Source organism: Papio anubis, chromosome 7 (genome assembly GCF_008728515.1).
Source record: "Papio anubis isolate 15944 chromosome 7, Panubis1.0, whole genome shotgun sequence".
NCBI lineage: Eukaryota > Metazoa > Chordata > Mammalia > Primates > Cercopithecidae > Papio > Papio anubis.
The window spans coordinates 105,469,073-105,486,317 of NC_044982.1; the positions used below are offsets into that span (position 1 = coordinate 105,469,073).

General features: G+C 50.4%; 2 protein-coding genes across 5 annotated transcripts; one reads left to right on the forward strand and one right to left on the reverse strand.

Annotated features, from left to right (window-relative positions):
- Positions 1 to 4,496: 4,496 nt before the first annotated feature.
- On the reverse strand, positions 4,497 to 12,108 carry GDPGP1 (GDP-D-glucose phosphorylase 1). Its single transcript, XM_009210940.4, has 3 exons — positions 11,994 to 12,108; positions 8,065 to 8,121; positions 4,497 to 5,677 (listed from the first exon to the last, which is right to left on the reverse strand). Exon 3 carries the CDS (start codon positions 5,666 to 5,668, stop codon positions 4,511 to 4,513), a length of 1,158 nt encoding a protein of 385 aa, XP_009209204.1. The 5' UTR covers positions 5,669 to 5,677; positions 8,065 to 8,121; positions 11,994 to 12,108; the 3' UTR covers positions 4,497 to 4,510.
- A 435-nt stretch (positions 12,109 to 12,543) lies between these two features.
- CIB1 (calcium and integrin binding 1) lies at positions 12,544 to 16,666 on the forward strand. 4 transcript variants are annotated; one of them, XM_003901385.3, is made up of 7 exons: positions 12,545 to 12,752; positions 12,883 to 12,917; positions 14,282 to 14,390; positions 15,393 to 15,543; positions 15,685 to 15,803; positions 15,892 to 15,980; positions 16,411 to 16,666. In XM_003901385.3, exons 1-7 carry the CDS (start codon positions 12,702 to 12,704, stop codon positions 16,430 to 16,432), a joined length of 576 nt encoding a protein of 191 aa, XP_003901434.1. In that variant the 5' UTR covers positions 12,545 to 12,701; the 3' UTR covers positions 16,433 to 16,666. The 4 variants fall into 4 exon arrangements, with proteins under 4 accessions (XP_009209198.1, XP_003901434.1, XP_009209199.1 ...); XM_009210935.2 differs by lacking the exon at positions 16,411 to 16,666 and having other exon boundaries at positions 15,892 to 16,263; XM_009210936.4 differs by having other exon boundaries at positions 12,565 to 12,752; positions 15,393 to 15,803.
- The last annotated feature ends 579 nt before the right edge of the window (positions 16,667 to 17,245 follow it).

Consider the following 17,245-nt stretch of genomic DNA (forward strand, 5'->3'; position numbering starts at 1 on the left):
CTGTGACTACAGGAGCGAGTCACCACACCGGGCTCAATTCTTTAATAACTCTAAGTTTAGCTAGTACAGCCTATGCATTCAAGAGTGACAGCCGGCCGGGCGCGGTGGCTCAAGCCTGTAATCCCAGCACTTTGGGAGGCCGAGACGGGCAGATCACGAGGTCAGGAGATGAAGACCATCCTGGCTAACACGGTGAAACCCCGTCTCTACTAAAAAATACAAAAAACTAGCCGGGCGAGGTGGCGGGTGCCTGTAGTCCCAGCTGCTCGGGAGGCTGAGGCAAGAGAATGGCGTAAACCCGGGAGGCGGAGCTTGCAGTGCACTCCAGCCTGGGCACAGAGCGAGATTCCCGTCTCAAAAAAAAGAAAAAAAAAAAAAGAGTGACAGCCATCTAAGGCCATGTGCCTTTCAAGGCTTTCCCTCTGGTGGACTGAGATAGCTCCATTAAGGAATAACAAAACCTCCTTATCACAGTGCTCCTTCACTGCCACCTTCTCTTCCTGACATCCACCCACTTTGATTTCTGCTCGCCACCTCCACCCAACTCAGCTCAACTTGTCACCCTAAAATTATACTGTGTGGCTAAATCTAGAGAACACTTAAAAATACATGAACTTTTAAAAAATTATTATTTTATTTTTTTGAGACAGAGTCTTGCTTTGTAGCCCAGGCTGGAGTGCAGTGGTGTGATCGCAGCTCACTGCAACTTTACTTAGCCTCCCAGGCTCAAGCAGTCCTCCCACTTCAGCCTCCCAAGTAGCTGGGGCTACAGGTGTGCACCACCATGCCCGGCTAATTTTTGTATTTTTTGTAGAGACGGGGTTTTGCCATGTTGGCCAGGCTGATCTTGAACTCCTGGCCTCAAGTGACCTGCCCACCTTGGCTTCCCAAAGTGGTGGGATTACAGGCATGAACCACTGCGACCAGCCTAAAAAGGCATGGACATTCTCTAATTCATAGACTTTGTTTTTGTTATTGTCTATCAAGATAAACTATTTCTTTGCCCACATATTCATGTTTCATAGTTCAGGAACATAGGTTAATGATAAACTTCTATGTAATTCAACCCAAAGAAATTGTTTATATTCCAAAATCACTTTGAACTTTGAAAGATACCACCCTTCCTCATCTCCTCAAAATATTTCATAGAATCAGCCAGGCTGGGTGGCTGGCCCTGTAGTCCCAGCTACTAGGAAGGCTGAGGTGGGAGGATCTCTTGAGCATGGGAGTTAAGAGGATGCAGTGAGCTATGATTATGCCACTGCACTCCAGCTTGGGTGACAGAGTGAGAACTCGTATTTAAAAAAACAAATATCTGGCCAGGTGCAGTGGCTCATGCCTGTAATCCCAGCACTTTGGGAGGCTGAGGCAGGTGGATCACGAGGTCAGGAGTTCGAGACCAGCCTGGCCAATATGGTGAAACCCCGTCTCTACTAAAAATATAAAAATTAGCTGGGTGTGGTGGTGCGCGCCTGTAGTCCCAGCTATTCAGGAAGCCGAGGCAGGAGAATCGCTTGAACCCGGGACGCAGAGGTTGCAGTGAGCTGAGGTTGTGCCACTGCACTCCAGCCTGGATGACAGAGCAAGACTCTGTCTCAAAGGAAGAAAAAAAAAAAGGAAAGAAAGAAAGAAATGGTCCTCCTGGAAATGTTCTGCAGTCCCTTGACTTCCAGGACACTCATTGCATGAACAAACAATTTAGTGTTCTAGGGACTGTTCTAGGATCTGGACCATCATTTCTCGCCTGAATTGCCACCATTCAGCAATGTTTTTTTTTTTTTTTTTTTTTTTTTTTGAGACAGTCTCACTCTTGTCACCCAGGCTGGAGTGCAATGGTTCGTGCTTGGCTCACTGCAACCTCCGCCTCCAGGTTCAAGCGATTCTCCTGCCACAGCCTCCTAAGTAGCTGGGATTACAGGTGTCTGCCACCATGCCTGGCTAATATTTGTATTTTTAGTAGAGACGGGGTTTCACCATGTTGGCCAGGCTGGTCTCGAACTCCTGACTTCAAGTGATTCTCCTGCCTTGGCTTCCCAAAATGCTAGGATTATAGGTGTGAGTGACTGTGCCCGGCCAACCCAAGACTTCATTTACTTGCTGTATAACAGTTAAGGGAGCTAAAAGGAAAATGGGATTTCACACCCACATACTCTCTTAGAATAGTGTCTACTGACTGGTTCCTCTGGAACCAGTGTGGAAATCTCTGGAGTAACAGGGCAGAATAAAGCAATGAGATAAAGAAAAAATTTCCCACATTGACTCAGATGCAGACAGAGGAACAACGACTTAGCTCTAGATTTTGTGTCTACATCAAGAGGAGCTTCTAAAGTGCTTGGGAAAGACCCCGAGAGGGATGGCTGGGGCTCAGGAAGGGCGAACTGTTAAGGACAGCACCACCTACCATGGGAACCAGTGACTGGAGAGGCGGTCACAAGCACACATTGTCCCAGCTCATCTTCTGGTACCTGTCTGTGCTGCAGTCCCGACTCCAGCTGTCTGACTTTGAACAAATTACAAACTGTCAGCCTCCATCCCCTTTTTTGAATGGGGATATTAAGAAGACTCAGGCCGAATCGCTTGAACCTGGGAGGGAGAGGCTGCAGTGAGCCGAGATCGCGCCACCGCACTCTAGCCTGGACGACAGAGCGAAACTCCATCTCAAAAAAAAAAAAGACTCAGGCCAGGTGCAGTGGCTCATGCCTGTAATCTCAGCACTTTGGGAGGCTGAGGTGGGAGGATCTTGAGGCCAGGAGTTCAAGACCAGCCTGTCTCCACGAAAGAGAGGGTGGTGTGGTGGCGCATGCCTGTGGTCCCAGCTACTAGGGAGGCTGAGATGGGAGTATTGTTTGAGCCCAGGAGGTTGAGGCTACAGTTAGCTGTGTTCATAGCACTGCACTCCAGCCTGGGTAACAGTGACCCTGTGTCAAAAAAAACAAAACAAAACACAACAACAACAACAACAACAAAAAACCCTGAAGCAAGCTGTGGTGGCATCTTAGCACTTTGGGAGGCCAAGGTGGAAGGATTTCTTGAGGCCAGGAGTTTGACAGCAACCTGGGCAACATAGCAAGACCCTGTCTCTACAAAAAACTAAAAAAATTAGCCAGGTGTGATGGTGCACACCTGTCATCCCAGCTACTCAGGGGGCCGAAGTGGGAGGGTAGCTTAAGCCCAATAGTTCCGGTCTGCAGTGAGCTGTGATTGCACCACTGCACCCAGCCTTACAAAAAAAAAAAAAAAACAGACATGCACCTGGGAAATTGTGACAACACTGTGTTTTTACATCAGATGATGTCAGTGAAGAGCATTCAACTCAGTGTTGGGGGCTAGAGGAAAGCTCAAGGTGGCCGGGAAAGTAGAGGGGGGCATTTGGGTGAAGCAGGGCTAAATGGAAAGAAGGGATGAAGAAATAAAAATAAGCGGTGAGCAAAGGGGAATAAACGGAGAGGCTGAGAACAGAAATGGCAGCTCAATGCTGGAGGCACATGCACTATCACCTTGCTAACATTTGATATCAAAGAAAGACAAAGTCCAAATATAAAGTCGGGAGTGTGTAACTGTCACACACACTCCTTTTTAACACCACTGGGGCTCGATCAAGAACGGGGAGAGGTAGCACATACATTCATGAAGTCTGACTCAGTAGAATTTTTCTAGGCTTTCTCCCCTTTAAAGAGACCATTATCAGCTCCCCTTTAAAAAGATCATTATTAGCTCTTTCTTTACCCTTCTTCTTAGGCTGAGATAGGTGAGAAGGCAGCCATGAAAATAAATGTCCAAATGACCATGATGGGCAGCGCTCTGGAAAGGGACTCATCAGGTAAAAAGTGAATACATCCAGGCTGGGCGCGGTGGCTCACGCCTGTAATCCCAGCACTTTGGGAGGCCGAGGCAGGCGAATCACCTGAGGTCAGGAGTTCAAGACCAGCCTGGCCAACACAGTGAAACCCCTTCTCTTTTAAAAATACAAAAAAATTAGCCGGGCATGGTGGCAGGAGCCTGTAGTCCCAGCTACTCGGGAAGGTGAGCCAGGAGAATCACTTGAACCCTGGAGGTGGAGGTTGCAATGAGCCGAGATCGCGCCAGTGCACCCCAGCCTAGGTGACAGGGCGAGACTCTGTCTCAAAAAAAAAAAAAAAGAAAGAAAGAAAAGAAATACATCCAGGCTAGGTGCAAGGGCTCACTCCTGTTATCTCAGCACTTTGGGAGGCTGAGGTGAGAGGATTGCTTCAGCCCAAGAGTTCGAGACCAGCCTGGGCAACATGGTGAAACCCTGTCTATGTAAAAAAAAAACAAAATCACCTAATTGTTAAAAAAAGTTCACCAGGTATGTGGTGGTGCATGCCTGTAGTCTCAGCTACTCAAGAGGCTGAGGTGGGAGGATCACTTCCGCCCCAGAGGTCGAGGCTCCAGTGAGCCGGGATCACACCACTGCACTCTAGCCTGGGTGACAGAGTGAAACCCTATCTCAAAAGAAAAGAAGAAAAGAACATAAATACATCCAGAAGTATTATTGCTCTTTCTGGGACATCAGGGCCACCAGTGCTGCCTGTACCTCTTCTGCCTGGGATGGGGGCAGCCGACAGTCCTGAATGAGGGCCACAGCAGCTGCCTCTGTCAGGCTGCTAAAGTCCTGGGATGTTTTGACAGGGAGGTGCCCAGCCAGCTCACAGAGGGCAACGTTGAAAGCCTCACCATCCTTTATCCCAAAGCAGGATTTCCGGGCCCACAGAATTACTCGGACCCCTGTGAGGGCTGAGGAAGGTGATGTCTTTCCTGGCGGAGCTCCCCGGGTCACAAACAAGTTATGTGCAATCTCATGGTCAGTCAGATAATCAGTGGCCCGACATACCCTGCATATCAAGGACTCCAAGTCCAGCCCTGGCCCACGAGTGTAAAAGAGGAAGCCCGGAGCTGGGAGGCCCTGGAGCAGATGCAAATGGCCTCCAGGGTCCAGGGGCTCGCTTGGCGCCTGCTCCACGGGCAGTCTGTGGGCCAGGTAATAGCCATGTAGGTGGAGGTGGTTCACTGAGGCCAAGCCTCCCAGGCTGTTGAAGCCGACACGGAAGCCTGGGTGTAAGCTCAGCAGTACAGCCTCAATCCCCGCCCTCAGTGCACCGGGCAGCAGGCGCTGGGGGAGCCCGCGGGCAGGCTCAGGCACCAGGAGCACGTGGCCCCACTCCAAGGGGCTGACGTTGATCACCACAAGGATGTCCTCTTGCAGGAGAGTCCCAGGGAGATCAGGCTCCCGGTGCAAACGGAAGAGGACTTCTCCGGGCTGGATCTTGTTGAAGTTGAACTGTTCAGGGTCAAATGCCTGCCTCACGCTCTTGATGGTCTGTGGGCGCCTCCTCTGCACACCACGCTCCACATTCAGCTGAGCCACGAAACCCACCGCACCAGGGAGGATTTGTGTCTGTAGCTCCCGTAGGCGGTAGCGAAACAGCCCCAGCTCCACCCGCTGCTTCCAGGCAGAGCAGAGTGCAGCATCAAACGGAGACTGTGGCAGAGCTTCCAGGACGCCAGGTGCGTTCCTTGGCCACTGAATCCCTTCTGCCATGAGATCCTTCTGCCCATAAACAAAGTCAGGAATGGCTTGCCGGTCCCAGTCGTCATTGTTTGGAGGTAGCAAATAGGAAGTTTCGTTTGAATCATGTGGAAGAGCCATAGAGCTGACCTAAAATAATCATAAAAGGTGAAAAACACATGATGGTAACCCACTTCTAGACATTTTAATTTTTATTTATTTATTTATTTATTTATTTATTTATTTATTTTGAGATGGAGTCTCACTCTGTCACCCAGGCTGGAGTGCAGTGGCAGTGATCTCGGTTCACTGTAACCTCCGCCTCCCGGGTTCAAGCGGTTCTCCCGCCTCAGCCTCCTGGGCAGCTGGGGTTACAGGCAGGCACCACCACACCTGGGTAATTTTTGTATTTTTAGTAGAGATGGTGTTTCACCATGTTGGCCATGCTGGTCTTGAACTTCTGACCTCGAGTGATCCCTTCGCCTTGGCCTCCCGAAGTGCTGGGATTATAGGCATGAGCCACCATGCCCAGATATTTGTTTTTTATTTTTTTGAGACAGAGTCTCACTCTGTCCAGGCTAGAGGGCAGTGGCGCGATCTTGGCTCATTGTAACCTCCACCTCCCAGGTTCAAGTGATTCTCGTGCCTCAGCCTCCCGAGGAGCTGGAATTACAGGTACCCGCCACCAGGCCCAGCTAATTTTTGTATTTTTAGTAGAGGCAGGGTTTCACTACACTGGCCAGGCTGGTCTTGAAATCCTGACCTCAGATGACCCTCCCCTCTCGGCCTCCCAAAGTGCTGGGATTACAGGCCTGAGCCACCGCGCCTGGCCTATTTATTTACTTATCACTCTGTCACCCAGGCTGGAGTGCAATGGCGCTATCTTGGCTCACTGCAACCTCTACCTCCCAGGTTCAAGCGATTCTCCAGCCTCAGCCTCCCAAGTAGCTGGGATTACAGGAATCTGCCACCATGGCCAGCTAATTTTGTATTTTTGATAGAGACAGGGTTTCACCATGTTGGTCTGGCTGGTCTTGAACTCCTGACCTCAGGTGATCCACCAGCCTCGGCCTCCCAAAGTGTTGGGATTACAGGCGTGAGCCACCACGCCCAGCCACGGCCTATTTTGTTTTGAAACAGGTTCTCACTCTGTCACCCAGGCAGGAGTGCAGTGGTGCGAACACATCTCCCTGAAGCCTTGACCTCCCAGGCTCAAGGGATTCTTTCGCCTCAGCATCCCAAGTATGTGGAACTACAGGCATGTACCACCGGGCACTGCTGAGATTGCGCCATTGCATTCCAGCCTGGACAGTAACAGCGAAACTCTGTCTCAAAAAATAGATAGATAGATAGATAGATAGATAGATAGATAGATAGATAGATATGGTTTGGCTATGTCTCCACCCAAATCTCACCTTGTGGTTCCTATAATCCCCACTTGTTATGGGAGGGGCCCAGTGGAAAGTAATTGAATCATGGGGGCGGTCACCTCCATGCTGTTGTCATGACAGTGAGTTCTCATGAGATCTGATGGTTTTACAAAGGGCTTTACCTCCCTCTTTGCTCTGCACGTCTCCTTGCTGCTGCCATGTGAAGAAGGATGTGTTTGCTTCCCCTTCTATCATGACTGTAAGTTTCCTGAGGCCTGTCCACCCTTGCAGAATATGAGTCAATAAAACCTCTTTCCTTTATAAATTACCCAGTCTCGGGTATTTCTTCATAACAGCGTCAGAATAGACTAATACACACACACACACACACACACACACACAGACACACACACATTTTATGTCTCTCATATATAAACTATTTTTTTCTTTCTAAAAATTACATATATTGAGTAAATTTTTAATGGAGAAAAAATAAAGATAAACTATAACCCTTTGTTACAACGCCTAAGGAAAAATCACAATTTTTGTTTAGCTTCATTTTCATACATAGATGGATCTTGACTTTTAAACCAATCTTCAACTGTTGTTTATATAGGTTGTAGCTAGTTTCATTCTATTATACACAATGTGGCAATAAACATCCTATCACTCACACACTCATCATTGAACACGTCACGTTTTTATTTTCCTTTAAAATAAAATCCTGATATACCACTGGGTCAGAGTAGGTCCATGGCTCAGGTTTTGGTTTTGTTTTGTTTTATTTTTGGTAGAGACAGGGACTTGCTATGCTGTTCAGGCGGTCTCAAACTCCCATGGCTCAGGTTTTTAATACACACCATCAAACTGCCCTCCAGAAAATCATAGCTGAGTTCCAATGCATGAGAGTGCTCAGGGTTTCAAAGATGACAACTTCTTTTGTGGGAAAAGCTTTTCCATGTTCCATAGTGATTCCAATTGGTCATGCATAGAAACATTTGGGTTTGGATGGCACCAATGTGTGTGTAAGTGCCCAGGGCCAACCCTTCAAGGGGGAAATTAGTGCCTGTCTTCATCTTCCCCTGGCTGCCTGGAGCCCTGGACCCAGCATTGTCAGGGAGAGGGGTCTGCCACTGGCCCAGGTAGGATGTCAAAAGGAGGCATTACCTTAGCAAGGTCACTTCAGTCCAAGTTTGGGTTCCTTCAGCTCTGCTGGTCCAGAAACTTCATGTTAATAAAACAGAAAGGAAACAGAAAACACATAAAAAATTACATATCAAAAGTCAAGCTAAGTTTAATGGGTACTGAGGCTTAGTTTGCAAGATGAAAACATTCTGGAGATTTGCTGCACAACATCGTGAATGTGCTTAACGCTACTATACACTTAGAAATGGTTAAGATGGTCAATTTTTTTTTTTTTTTTTAAGACAGAATCTCACTCTGTCAGCCAGGCTGTAGTGCAGTGGCATGATCTTGGCTCACTGCAACCTCCGCCACCTGGGTTCAAGTGATTTTCATGCCTCGGCCTCCTGAGTAGCTGGGACTACAGGTGTGTGCCACCACGCCCAGCTAATTTTTGTATTTTTAGGAAAGACTAGGTTTCACCAGGCTGGTCTCAAACTCCTGACCTCAGGTGATCCACCCAACTCGGCCTCCCAAAGTGCTGGGATTATAAGTGTGAGCCACCGCGCCTGGCCAAAAATGTTTAAAAGTGAAGCTAATCCTTTCAGCTGGAGCTGCAAAGTAAAAGACAAAAAAAAAAAAAAAAGTGAAGCTAAGCATAATTTTGATGATAAAATGTAGTATCTTATTCTCACCTTACTGCAATGTCTGCCTCCCAGGCTGAAGCAATCTATCCACCTTAGCCTCCCAAGCAGCTGGGACCACAGGCATGACTAATATAGTATCTATTAAAAGAGAATCTTATCTAACAGGTGAAAAAATTTAAAATGAGATAATAAAAATAAAACAAAACCAAAACAAGGAGAAAAAAAAAAGATAATCTTAGACATTTTTTGAAATAAGATATAAAGATGACCAACAAGCACATTTGGGATGTTTAACATCATTAATAAGGAAAGGCAAATCAAAATCACAATGAGGGGCTGGGTGCGGTGGCTTACACCTGTAATCCCTAGACCAGCACTTTGGGAGGCTGACGTGGGTGAATCACGAGGTCAAGATATCCAGACCATCCTGGCCAACATGGTGAAACCCTGTCTCTACTAAAAATACAAAAATTAGCTGGGCGTGGTGGGTGCACACCTGTAGTCCCAGCTACTTGGCAGGCTGAGGCAGGAGAATCACTTGAACCTGGGAGGTGGAGGTTGTGGTGAACTGAGATTGTGCCACTGCATTCCAGCCTGGTGACAGAGTGAGACTCCATCTCAAAAAAAACAAAAAAGGAAAAAAAAGAAAATTACAATGAAGTCCGGGCACGGTGGCTCACGCCTGTAATCCCAGCACTTTGGGAGGCCAAGGTGGGGGATCACGAGGTCAGGAGTTCAAGACCAGCCTGGCCAATGTGGTGAAACCCCGTCTCTACTAAAAATACAAAAAAATTAACCAGGTGTGGTAGTGGGTGCCTGTAATCTCAGCTACTCATGAGGCTGAGGCAGGAGAATCGCTTGAACCCAAGAGGCGGAAGTTGCAGTGAGCTGAGATCGCACCACTGCACTCCAGCCTGGTGACACAGTGAGACTCTGTCTCAAAAAAATAAATAAAATAAAAAATAGAAGTATATCAGCAGTTCGGTTTTATCACTGTACCAAGAGTTGATCAAGTACAGGAGGGACAATATGCTAACCAGATTCACCAAGGACTACCAGATGATTCAGACTGTGCATTTAATAATTTACCATGAGAGGCCGGGCGCAGTGGCTCATGCCTGTAATCCCAGCACTTTGGGAGGCTGAGGGAGGCGGATCGCGAGATCAGGAGATCGAGACCATCCTGGCCAACATGGTGAAACCCCATCTCTATTTAAAAAAATACAAAAATTAGCTGGGTGGTGCACTTCTGTAATCCCAGCTACTCGGGAGGCTGAGGCAGGAGAATTGCTTGAACCTGGGAGGCGGAGGTTGCAGTGAGCCGAGATCACACCACTGCACTCCAGCTTTGTGAGAGTGAGACTCTATCTGAAAAATAATAATAATTTACAATGAGAAATGTGCCAAATGGCACAAAAGGTTCTTGCTGGCTGGTCAGTGTACAAAATGAATCAGGAAGCAAAATGAAAACCAGAAGGTTGTTCCATGAAGGATTCAGAGTCAAGTGAAGTGGCTGAGAGATCTAGATCATAGCTAGTCACCAGGCACAAAGCTGACTCTCACGTCTTCACTATAAAGAGATACTTATGGCCGGGCACAGTGGCTCACGCCTGTAATCCCAGCACTCTGGGAGGCCAAGACAGGTGGATCACCTGAGGTTGGGAGTTTGAGACCAGCCTGACCAACATGGAGAAACCCCGTCTCTACTAAAAATACAAAAGTAGCCAGGTAGGCCGGGCACGGTGGCTCAAGCCTGTAATCCCAGCACTTTGGGAGGCCGAGACGGGCGGATCACAAGGTCAGGAGATCGAGACCATCCTGGCTAACACGGCGAAACCCCGTCTCTACTAAAAACACAAAAAATTAGCCGGGCGAGGTGGCGGCGCCTGTGGTCCCAGCTACTCGGGAGGCTGAGGCAGGAGAATGGCGGGAACCCGGGAGGCGGAGCTTGCAGTGAGCTGAGATCTGGCCACTGCACTCCAGCCTGGGCGACAGATGACTCACCCCAAAAAAAGTAGCCAGGTGTGGTGGCATGCATGCCTGTAATCCTAGCTATTCAGGAGGCTGGAGGCAGGGATTCTTTGAACCTGGGAGGCAGAGGTCATGTGAGCTGAAGACAGACAGATCTAGCCTGGTAACAAGAGTGAAACTCTGTCTCAAAAAAAAAAAAAAGAGAGAGAGAGAGAGATACTTACTACCATGCAATCCAGGTATTCGCCTTGGCTTGTAAGAGGCAAACAAGGTCTATTTAGTACAGGAGACAAAATGACAGCTTCCTGCTTTTTGCCTAAGCTTTTACTAACAGAAGACTTAACTCTTTCTTGGACAGAAAGAGTCTGCTATTAAGAGAAAAATGATCAGCTTGGGATGAGTCTATACCCTAGGGGTTTTTTTGTTTGTTTTTTTTTTTTGAGAGAGTCTCACTCTGTTGCCCAGGCTGGACTGCAGTGGCACAATCTCTACTCACTGCAGCCTCCAGCTCCCAGGTTCAACCACGCCTGGTTAATTTTTGTATTTTTAGTAGAGACGGGGGTATTGCCATGTTGGCCATGCTGGTCTTGAACTCCTGGCCTCAAGTGATCCGCCTGCTTCAGCCTCCCAAAGTGCTGAGATTACAGGCATGAGCCACCACGCCTGGCCTTGAATATTTCTACAGTGATGGAATGTACATATTAATACAGTAGGTCTTATTAAACACATGCTGCCAAGGAGAAGCAATGGGTATTCTTCAAGTGTAAAGTAGATTCCTAGGCAGTCTAGGGAGTCAGGAAAGGCTTCCCTGAGGATAAGATGGAAGAGGGACTGAGGGCCCAACATGGCTGAAACACAGAGAGCCAATAGGAGCAAGTCCAGTTACAGAGGGCCAGGATTTGGGTTTTTAACCATTTAATGATTATAAACTGAGATTAACATGCTCAGATTTAGACTTTACAAAGATCAGCAAGTATAATGGATTGGAAGGATCAAGAATTAATCCCAGCCTGACCAACAACCTCCACTTCCTCCTCCCAGCAGTTTGGAATCCTTACCTTTTGCAGTAGTATACGTTCATTCATTTATTATGCATTCGATAATATTTACTGAAAGCCTACTATGTGCCAAACATTGTTCTAGAGGTTAAGAGAGGACAAAAGCAAACGGGTCAGCAGCCTAGGGGTGAGATGGGGTCAAAAGGACAGCAGGTCAGCTAGAATGAAGACAAGAGCAGTGGAGCGCCTTTAAAGGTGCCTTGGACTGGACCGATCACCATCTAAATGCCTGAGCCCGGAAAAATCACTAAAACCCTTTGGACTTACGTATTTCCATCTTTGTAAAATGGGAACCTACCTTGCAAGGGATGTTGCAACAATCGAAGAAAACTATGCACAGTGCTTCACATCCAGTGGGTCCTCAGTAAATAGCCTAAGAATGAAGCAAGGTTATGGTTACTTCTGGAAGAGGTGGCTTGGGGGCTGCGACAGGTGCAGCGATTGCCTGATGATAACATCTAGAAAAGCCCTTGCTGGGCAGAGGGGCAGCCGACGACCTCGGCCACTCAGCGAGTCTCCAGGTTTCCCGGAAACGCTAGCTCCAGTGACTTCTCAGACGCTCCTACGGGACCGCACCCAGGGCTGCCGCCGCCACTACCTACTGCAGCCGAAGCGGATGGACCTCGCGACTTTCCCTGCAGCCGCTGCCGGGGCCACAGCGAGGTCACGACTCCCGTGACGCATACGCAGCCAGCACGCACGCGCGCGGCGCGGCCCGCCCCCGCCCACCCCGGAGGCGGGGCCGTGAGTCCTGGGCTCCGCCCCGGAGCGTCGGGCCCCTCCCCGGGCCCCGCCTCCCGCTCACCAGGGACCGGTCGGAGCCGGCGGCTCGCCTGACAAACCCGGCTGGGAACGCCTGGGCGCTTTTAGGACGGGGCGGGCCCGGGGGTGGTGGCCCCAGGAGCGGTTGCCGCGGGGACCGGGCAGTGACGCGGCCCAAGGGCGGAAGTGAGAAAGTTGTCTGCGTCTCGAGGCGAGTTGGCGGAGCTGTGCGCGCGGCGGGGAGATGGGGGGCTCGGGCAGTCGCCTGTCCAAGGAGCTGCTGGCCGAGTACCAGGTGCGCGGGACGCCTGGCCCTAGGGAGCTCGTGTGCGGGCCTGTTCCCCGGAGCCGGGTCCGGAGCGGGCTGCGGGGCGGCCGCGGCCTCCCAGCGGTCCGCTAATGCCAGCTCTCGCTTTGCCTTCCAGGACTTGACGTTCCTGACGAAGCAGGAGATCCTCCTGTAAGTGCTGCCTTGAACCCCGCCTCCGACCCGGGGATCCTCTAGAGACAGCTTCGGGGGCGCCGTCCCGAGGGAGGGGCGGTGGCTGGCCTGAGGTCTGCAGAGGACCGGGAGCTGGAGGCCAGGAGACCCAGCCCGGGCTGCGCCCTTCTCCCGGCACGCCCTCCCCGCCCTCGCCCGAGGCCCCAGCGTGGCACCGCGGAGCCACCTCACAGCCTCCAGGAAAAGTTAGGCTCTCTGACCCTGAGCTCCACTAGCTTCAGCGCTGCCGAACTTCCTGCCCCAGTCCGGCAGGGGCCGACCTTGCCCGGTGGCTAAACCACAGAAGCCTTGGGGAGCCTGTCTCTTTCTCCCAACTTTACCTGAATAATACAGTAACCGTTTTCGCTTTCTGAGCACTCACCATGTGCCAGGGACTGTGCTACATTGTTGCCTGCATTACCTAATTTAATCTTTAGGAGAGAGGTATTATTGGACAATGAAACAGGTTCAGAAAGGTTTGATAACTGCTTAAGACAACACTGAGTAAATGGATTTGAACTTGGGCTGGAAGCCCTTTTGCCAGATTTTATGCAGGCCAGGGCACTTTGAGTGAGGAGGTGCCTGGGCTTCCTGCGGCAAAGATAATCTCATGGGAAGGAGGCGGAGGCCGAGGAGGAGGACAGTTCAGGGTGGCTGCTAAAAAGGAGGCTTTGAGGGCAAGAGATCCCTGGAGTGATGGTGAGAATGAGATTTTTGGTTTTGCTCTTTTCTCCCTGTTTTTGTTTTTTTTTCTCTCTCTCTTTTTTGAGACAGAGTCTTGCTCTGTCACCCAGGCTGGAGTGCTGGGGCACGATCTCGGCTCACTGCAGCCTCTGCCTCTTTGTTCAAGTGATTCTCCTGCCTCAGCCTCCTGAGTAGCTGGGATTACAGGCAACTGCCACCATGCCCAGCTAATTTTTGTATTTTTAGTAGGAAGGGGTTTCACCATGTTGCTCAGACTGGTCTCAGACTCCTGACCTCAAATGCTCCGCCCGCCTTGGACTCCCAAAGTGCTGGGGTTACAGGTGTGAGCCACCGTGCCTGGCCAGTTCTTTAGGGCCAACTTCTGGCCTTTTCCCCAACTCTTCATCCCTCAGGGATCTCTAGAATCAGTGCCCAGCACATAGTAGATGCTCAGTAAATACTCATTGCAAGAAAAGACTCCTAGGCTATACTGCCTTGTGACATGTCCTTTTGCTTACTGTTGCCTGATGACTCGGAAGTTCTGTGCATGTGGTTTTAGCTCCTCACCTGGTTGATAATGAGCAGCAGGCAAGGAGTGGGAATGAACACACAGGGAAACCGATCGCTGAGAACACCGACAGTTCCCCTCTCTCTACCAGAGCCCACAGGCGGTTTTGTGAGCTGCTTCCCCAGGAGCAGCGGAGCGTGGAGCAGTCACTTCTGGCACAAGTGCCCTTCGAGCAGATTCTCAGCCTTCCAGAGCTCAAGGTGCAAGCGCTTCCCCTCTTTGACACCTCTCCCACCACTCCCTCCCTGCTAGACCCCCTAACTCCATCTGCCACTAGCTTTGAGATCATGGGGTCACTGGGCCCCATTCTGGTCATTTTTCTACTTAGTTCTAATTTTCTGGGGACAAGGACTTGACCAAAATCACCTGGCAGAATTATCTAGAATGGTGCTTTTCAAATGGGGATTCTAGAACATAATCTTGGAAGTTCAGAGAAGTTTTTTTTTTTTTGAGACGGAGTCTTGCTCTGTCGCCCAGGCTGGAGTGCAGTGGCCGGATCTCAGCTCACTGCAAGCTCCGCCTCCCGGGTTCCCGCCATTCTCCTGCCTCAGCCTCCCGAGTAGCTGGGACTACAGGCGCCCACAACCGCTCCCGGCTAATTTTTTGTATTTTTAGTAGAGACGAGGTTTCACCGTGGTCTCGATCTCCTGACCTTGTGATCCGCCCGCCTCGGCCTCCCAAAGTGCTGGGATTACAGGCGTGAGCCACCGCGCCCGGCCAGTTCAGAGAAGTTTTATCCCTTAAGAGGAGTTGAGTTACCTTATTAAAGTTTGAGGAACCCTGTTCTAGAGGCTGATTGCCACTCTGTGGGGCTGCTGCGAAATATCTCTGCAAAGGGCCTGGCCCAGTGCCTGTAACACAATAGTTGTTCAATTAAATATTTGTGTTTTAAAATAACCAGCCCATCTCGTTCCCTTTGTTTAGGATGACTTCTTCCCTCTCTGCCCACACTTATGTTGTATGTGACCTGCCTTTGGGTTAAACACTTGACTCCCAGGAAGCCATATCAGTCCTTTCCCTAACTGGGTTAGTTTGCTTTCCTGTGCCCCCACTGCCCTTCATGTTGGCCCCAAAGCACTGATCGTTCACCCCCACGAGCCTGAGCTCCCTGGTGCCAGTCCTGTGACCTGCTCTCTCAAGTTTCTGGTAGGGTTTAATGAGTGTGTGACCTGGGCCACATCCTGTGACATTTGTTTTCCTAGGCCAACCCCTTCAAGGAGCGAATCTGCAGGGTCTTCTCCACCTCCCCAACCAGAGACAGCCTTAGCTTTGAGGACTTCCTGGACCTCCTCAGTGTGTTCAGTGACACAGCCACGCCGGACATCAAGTCCCATTATGCCTTCCGCATCTTCGGTGAGAACCAGGAGCAGCCTGGCAGGACACCACCCCTTCCCACATGGGCTTTGTGGTGGCCCTGCTTGGGAAATGGCGTGCTTGTGGAACCTCAGAGCCCCTCCCAACCGTGTCTTTTGGCTTCCTGTGTCTGTTCTCTAGACTTTGATGATGATGGAACCTTGAACAGAGAAGACCTCAGCCGGCTGGTGAACTGCCTCACGGGAGAGGGCGAGGACACACGGCTTAGTGCATCTGAGATGAAGCAGCTCATCGACAACGTGAGCAGCTAAACAGGCCCTGCCCCAGCTGGGCCTGGGAGTGGGAGGGAGGGGTTGGGGCTCTGGCCTGAAACTCTCCCTTTCCCAGATCCTGGAGGAGTCTGACATTGACAGGGATGGAACCATCAACCTCTCTGAGTTCCAGCACGTCATCTCCCGTTCTCCAGACTTTGCCAGGTATGACAGTGGTGCCCCTGCATTCTGGGTACCTGCAGGTCCCGATTTGCTGCCTCTGGGCCTAGGACATTGCTACAGGAGGTGGTGCCAGGGTGAGAGAAAGCCCCAGTCCACACACACAGGGCCGGCTAAGCTGGCAGTCTCTCCCCGGGCAGGGGCAGCCCTCCTTGTCAAGGCCTCTCCCCTTGCCACTGCCATTGTCATTGCTCTGTGTTTGTACTAATTAGTAATAACGGTTTAGAAGCTCTGACCCTGTGTGTGGGTCCAGAAAGCTCCCTCTGGATGTCTCAGGGAGTTCTTCCAGAGTGGGCTGACACACGGGACACAGTTCGTTCCAAAGAAGGGTCTAAAGGGAGAAGGGGGGTCAAGTGTGGGTTTAGTCCCTACCCTCCTCTTCTAGCAGAAAACCCACCCCTTTTCTCTTGTTCAGCTCCTTTAAGATTGTCCTGTGACAGCAGCCCCAGCGTGTGTCCTGGCACCCTGTCCAGGAACCTTTCTACTGCTGAGCTGTGGCCAAGATCAAGCCTGTGTTGCCAGCGCGGACCATGCTGGCCCAGCCTGGAGCTGGCACTGTGCAGCCTCACCCCGGGCAGGGGTAGCCCTCCTTGTCAGGGCCTCTCCTCACTACCATTGTCATTGCTCCGTTTGTGTTTGTACTAATCAGTAATAAAGGTTTAGAAGTTTGACCCTGTGTGTGATATGAGATACACTGGTGTGAGGAAGGACTGGACTTCTCTTCTAGGAGCCTTCAATCATCCTAGGAATAAGCAGCATATCGAGCAGGGGCCAGTGGGAAGTCAAGCCACACCCGTGCTCCACACCCGTGCTGGGTGTCCCCGGGGGAGGGTGTGAGGATGAAGGGGCAGCAGGAGGGGTGGTGCTCTCCTGTATCCTGATTGGGGTGGTGGTTAGATGAGTCTCTGCAGGTGTCAAGTTGTAAAGAACTGTACATCAATAAAGTCTATTTTACTGCACGATTTGAAAAATTAAAAACTTTAACAAAGGGCCCCCATCCCATCCCATCCCAACCCTTGTGTCCCTACCCTTGCTAAACTGAATTGGGGATGCAGAATAAAGGGGTTGAGGTAAATACAATGAACCCCCTGCCTCTGCCTATCAGTGGCTTAAGTTCCCCACCTCAGAGCCGCCCCACAGGGAGATGTTGCTGGCCAGGCTAGGCTGACTCTGGCTCACTGGACCCTGCACAGAGAAGGTTCAGAACCCCTCAGAACTCAGAGAACTAGACCAACCTCAAAAAGCAACTA

What these genes read in the sequence shown, in the direction of transcription:
- CIB1 (XM_009210934.4), top strand. Translation starts at nt 12,702, where the DNA reads ATGGGGGGCTCGGGCAGTCGCCTGTCCAAGGAGCTGCTGGCCGAGTAC. An exon ending in AGCTGCTGGCCGAGTACCAG is followed by an intron (nt 12,753 to 12,882) that starts GTGCGCGGGACG and finishes TTTGCCTTCCAG; the next exon opens with GACTTGACGTTCCTGACGAA. An exon ending in ACGAAGCAGGAGATCCTCCT is followed by an intron (nt 12,918 to 14,281) that starts GTAAGTGCTGCC and finishes TCTCTCTACCAG; the next exon opens with AGCCCACAGGCGGTTTTGTG.
- GDPGP1 (XM_009210940.4), bottom strand. Translation starts at nt 5,668, where the DNA reads ATGGCTCTTCCACATGATTCAAACGAAACTTCCTATTTGCTACCTCCA.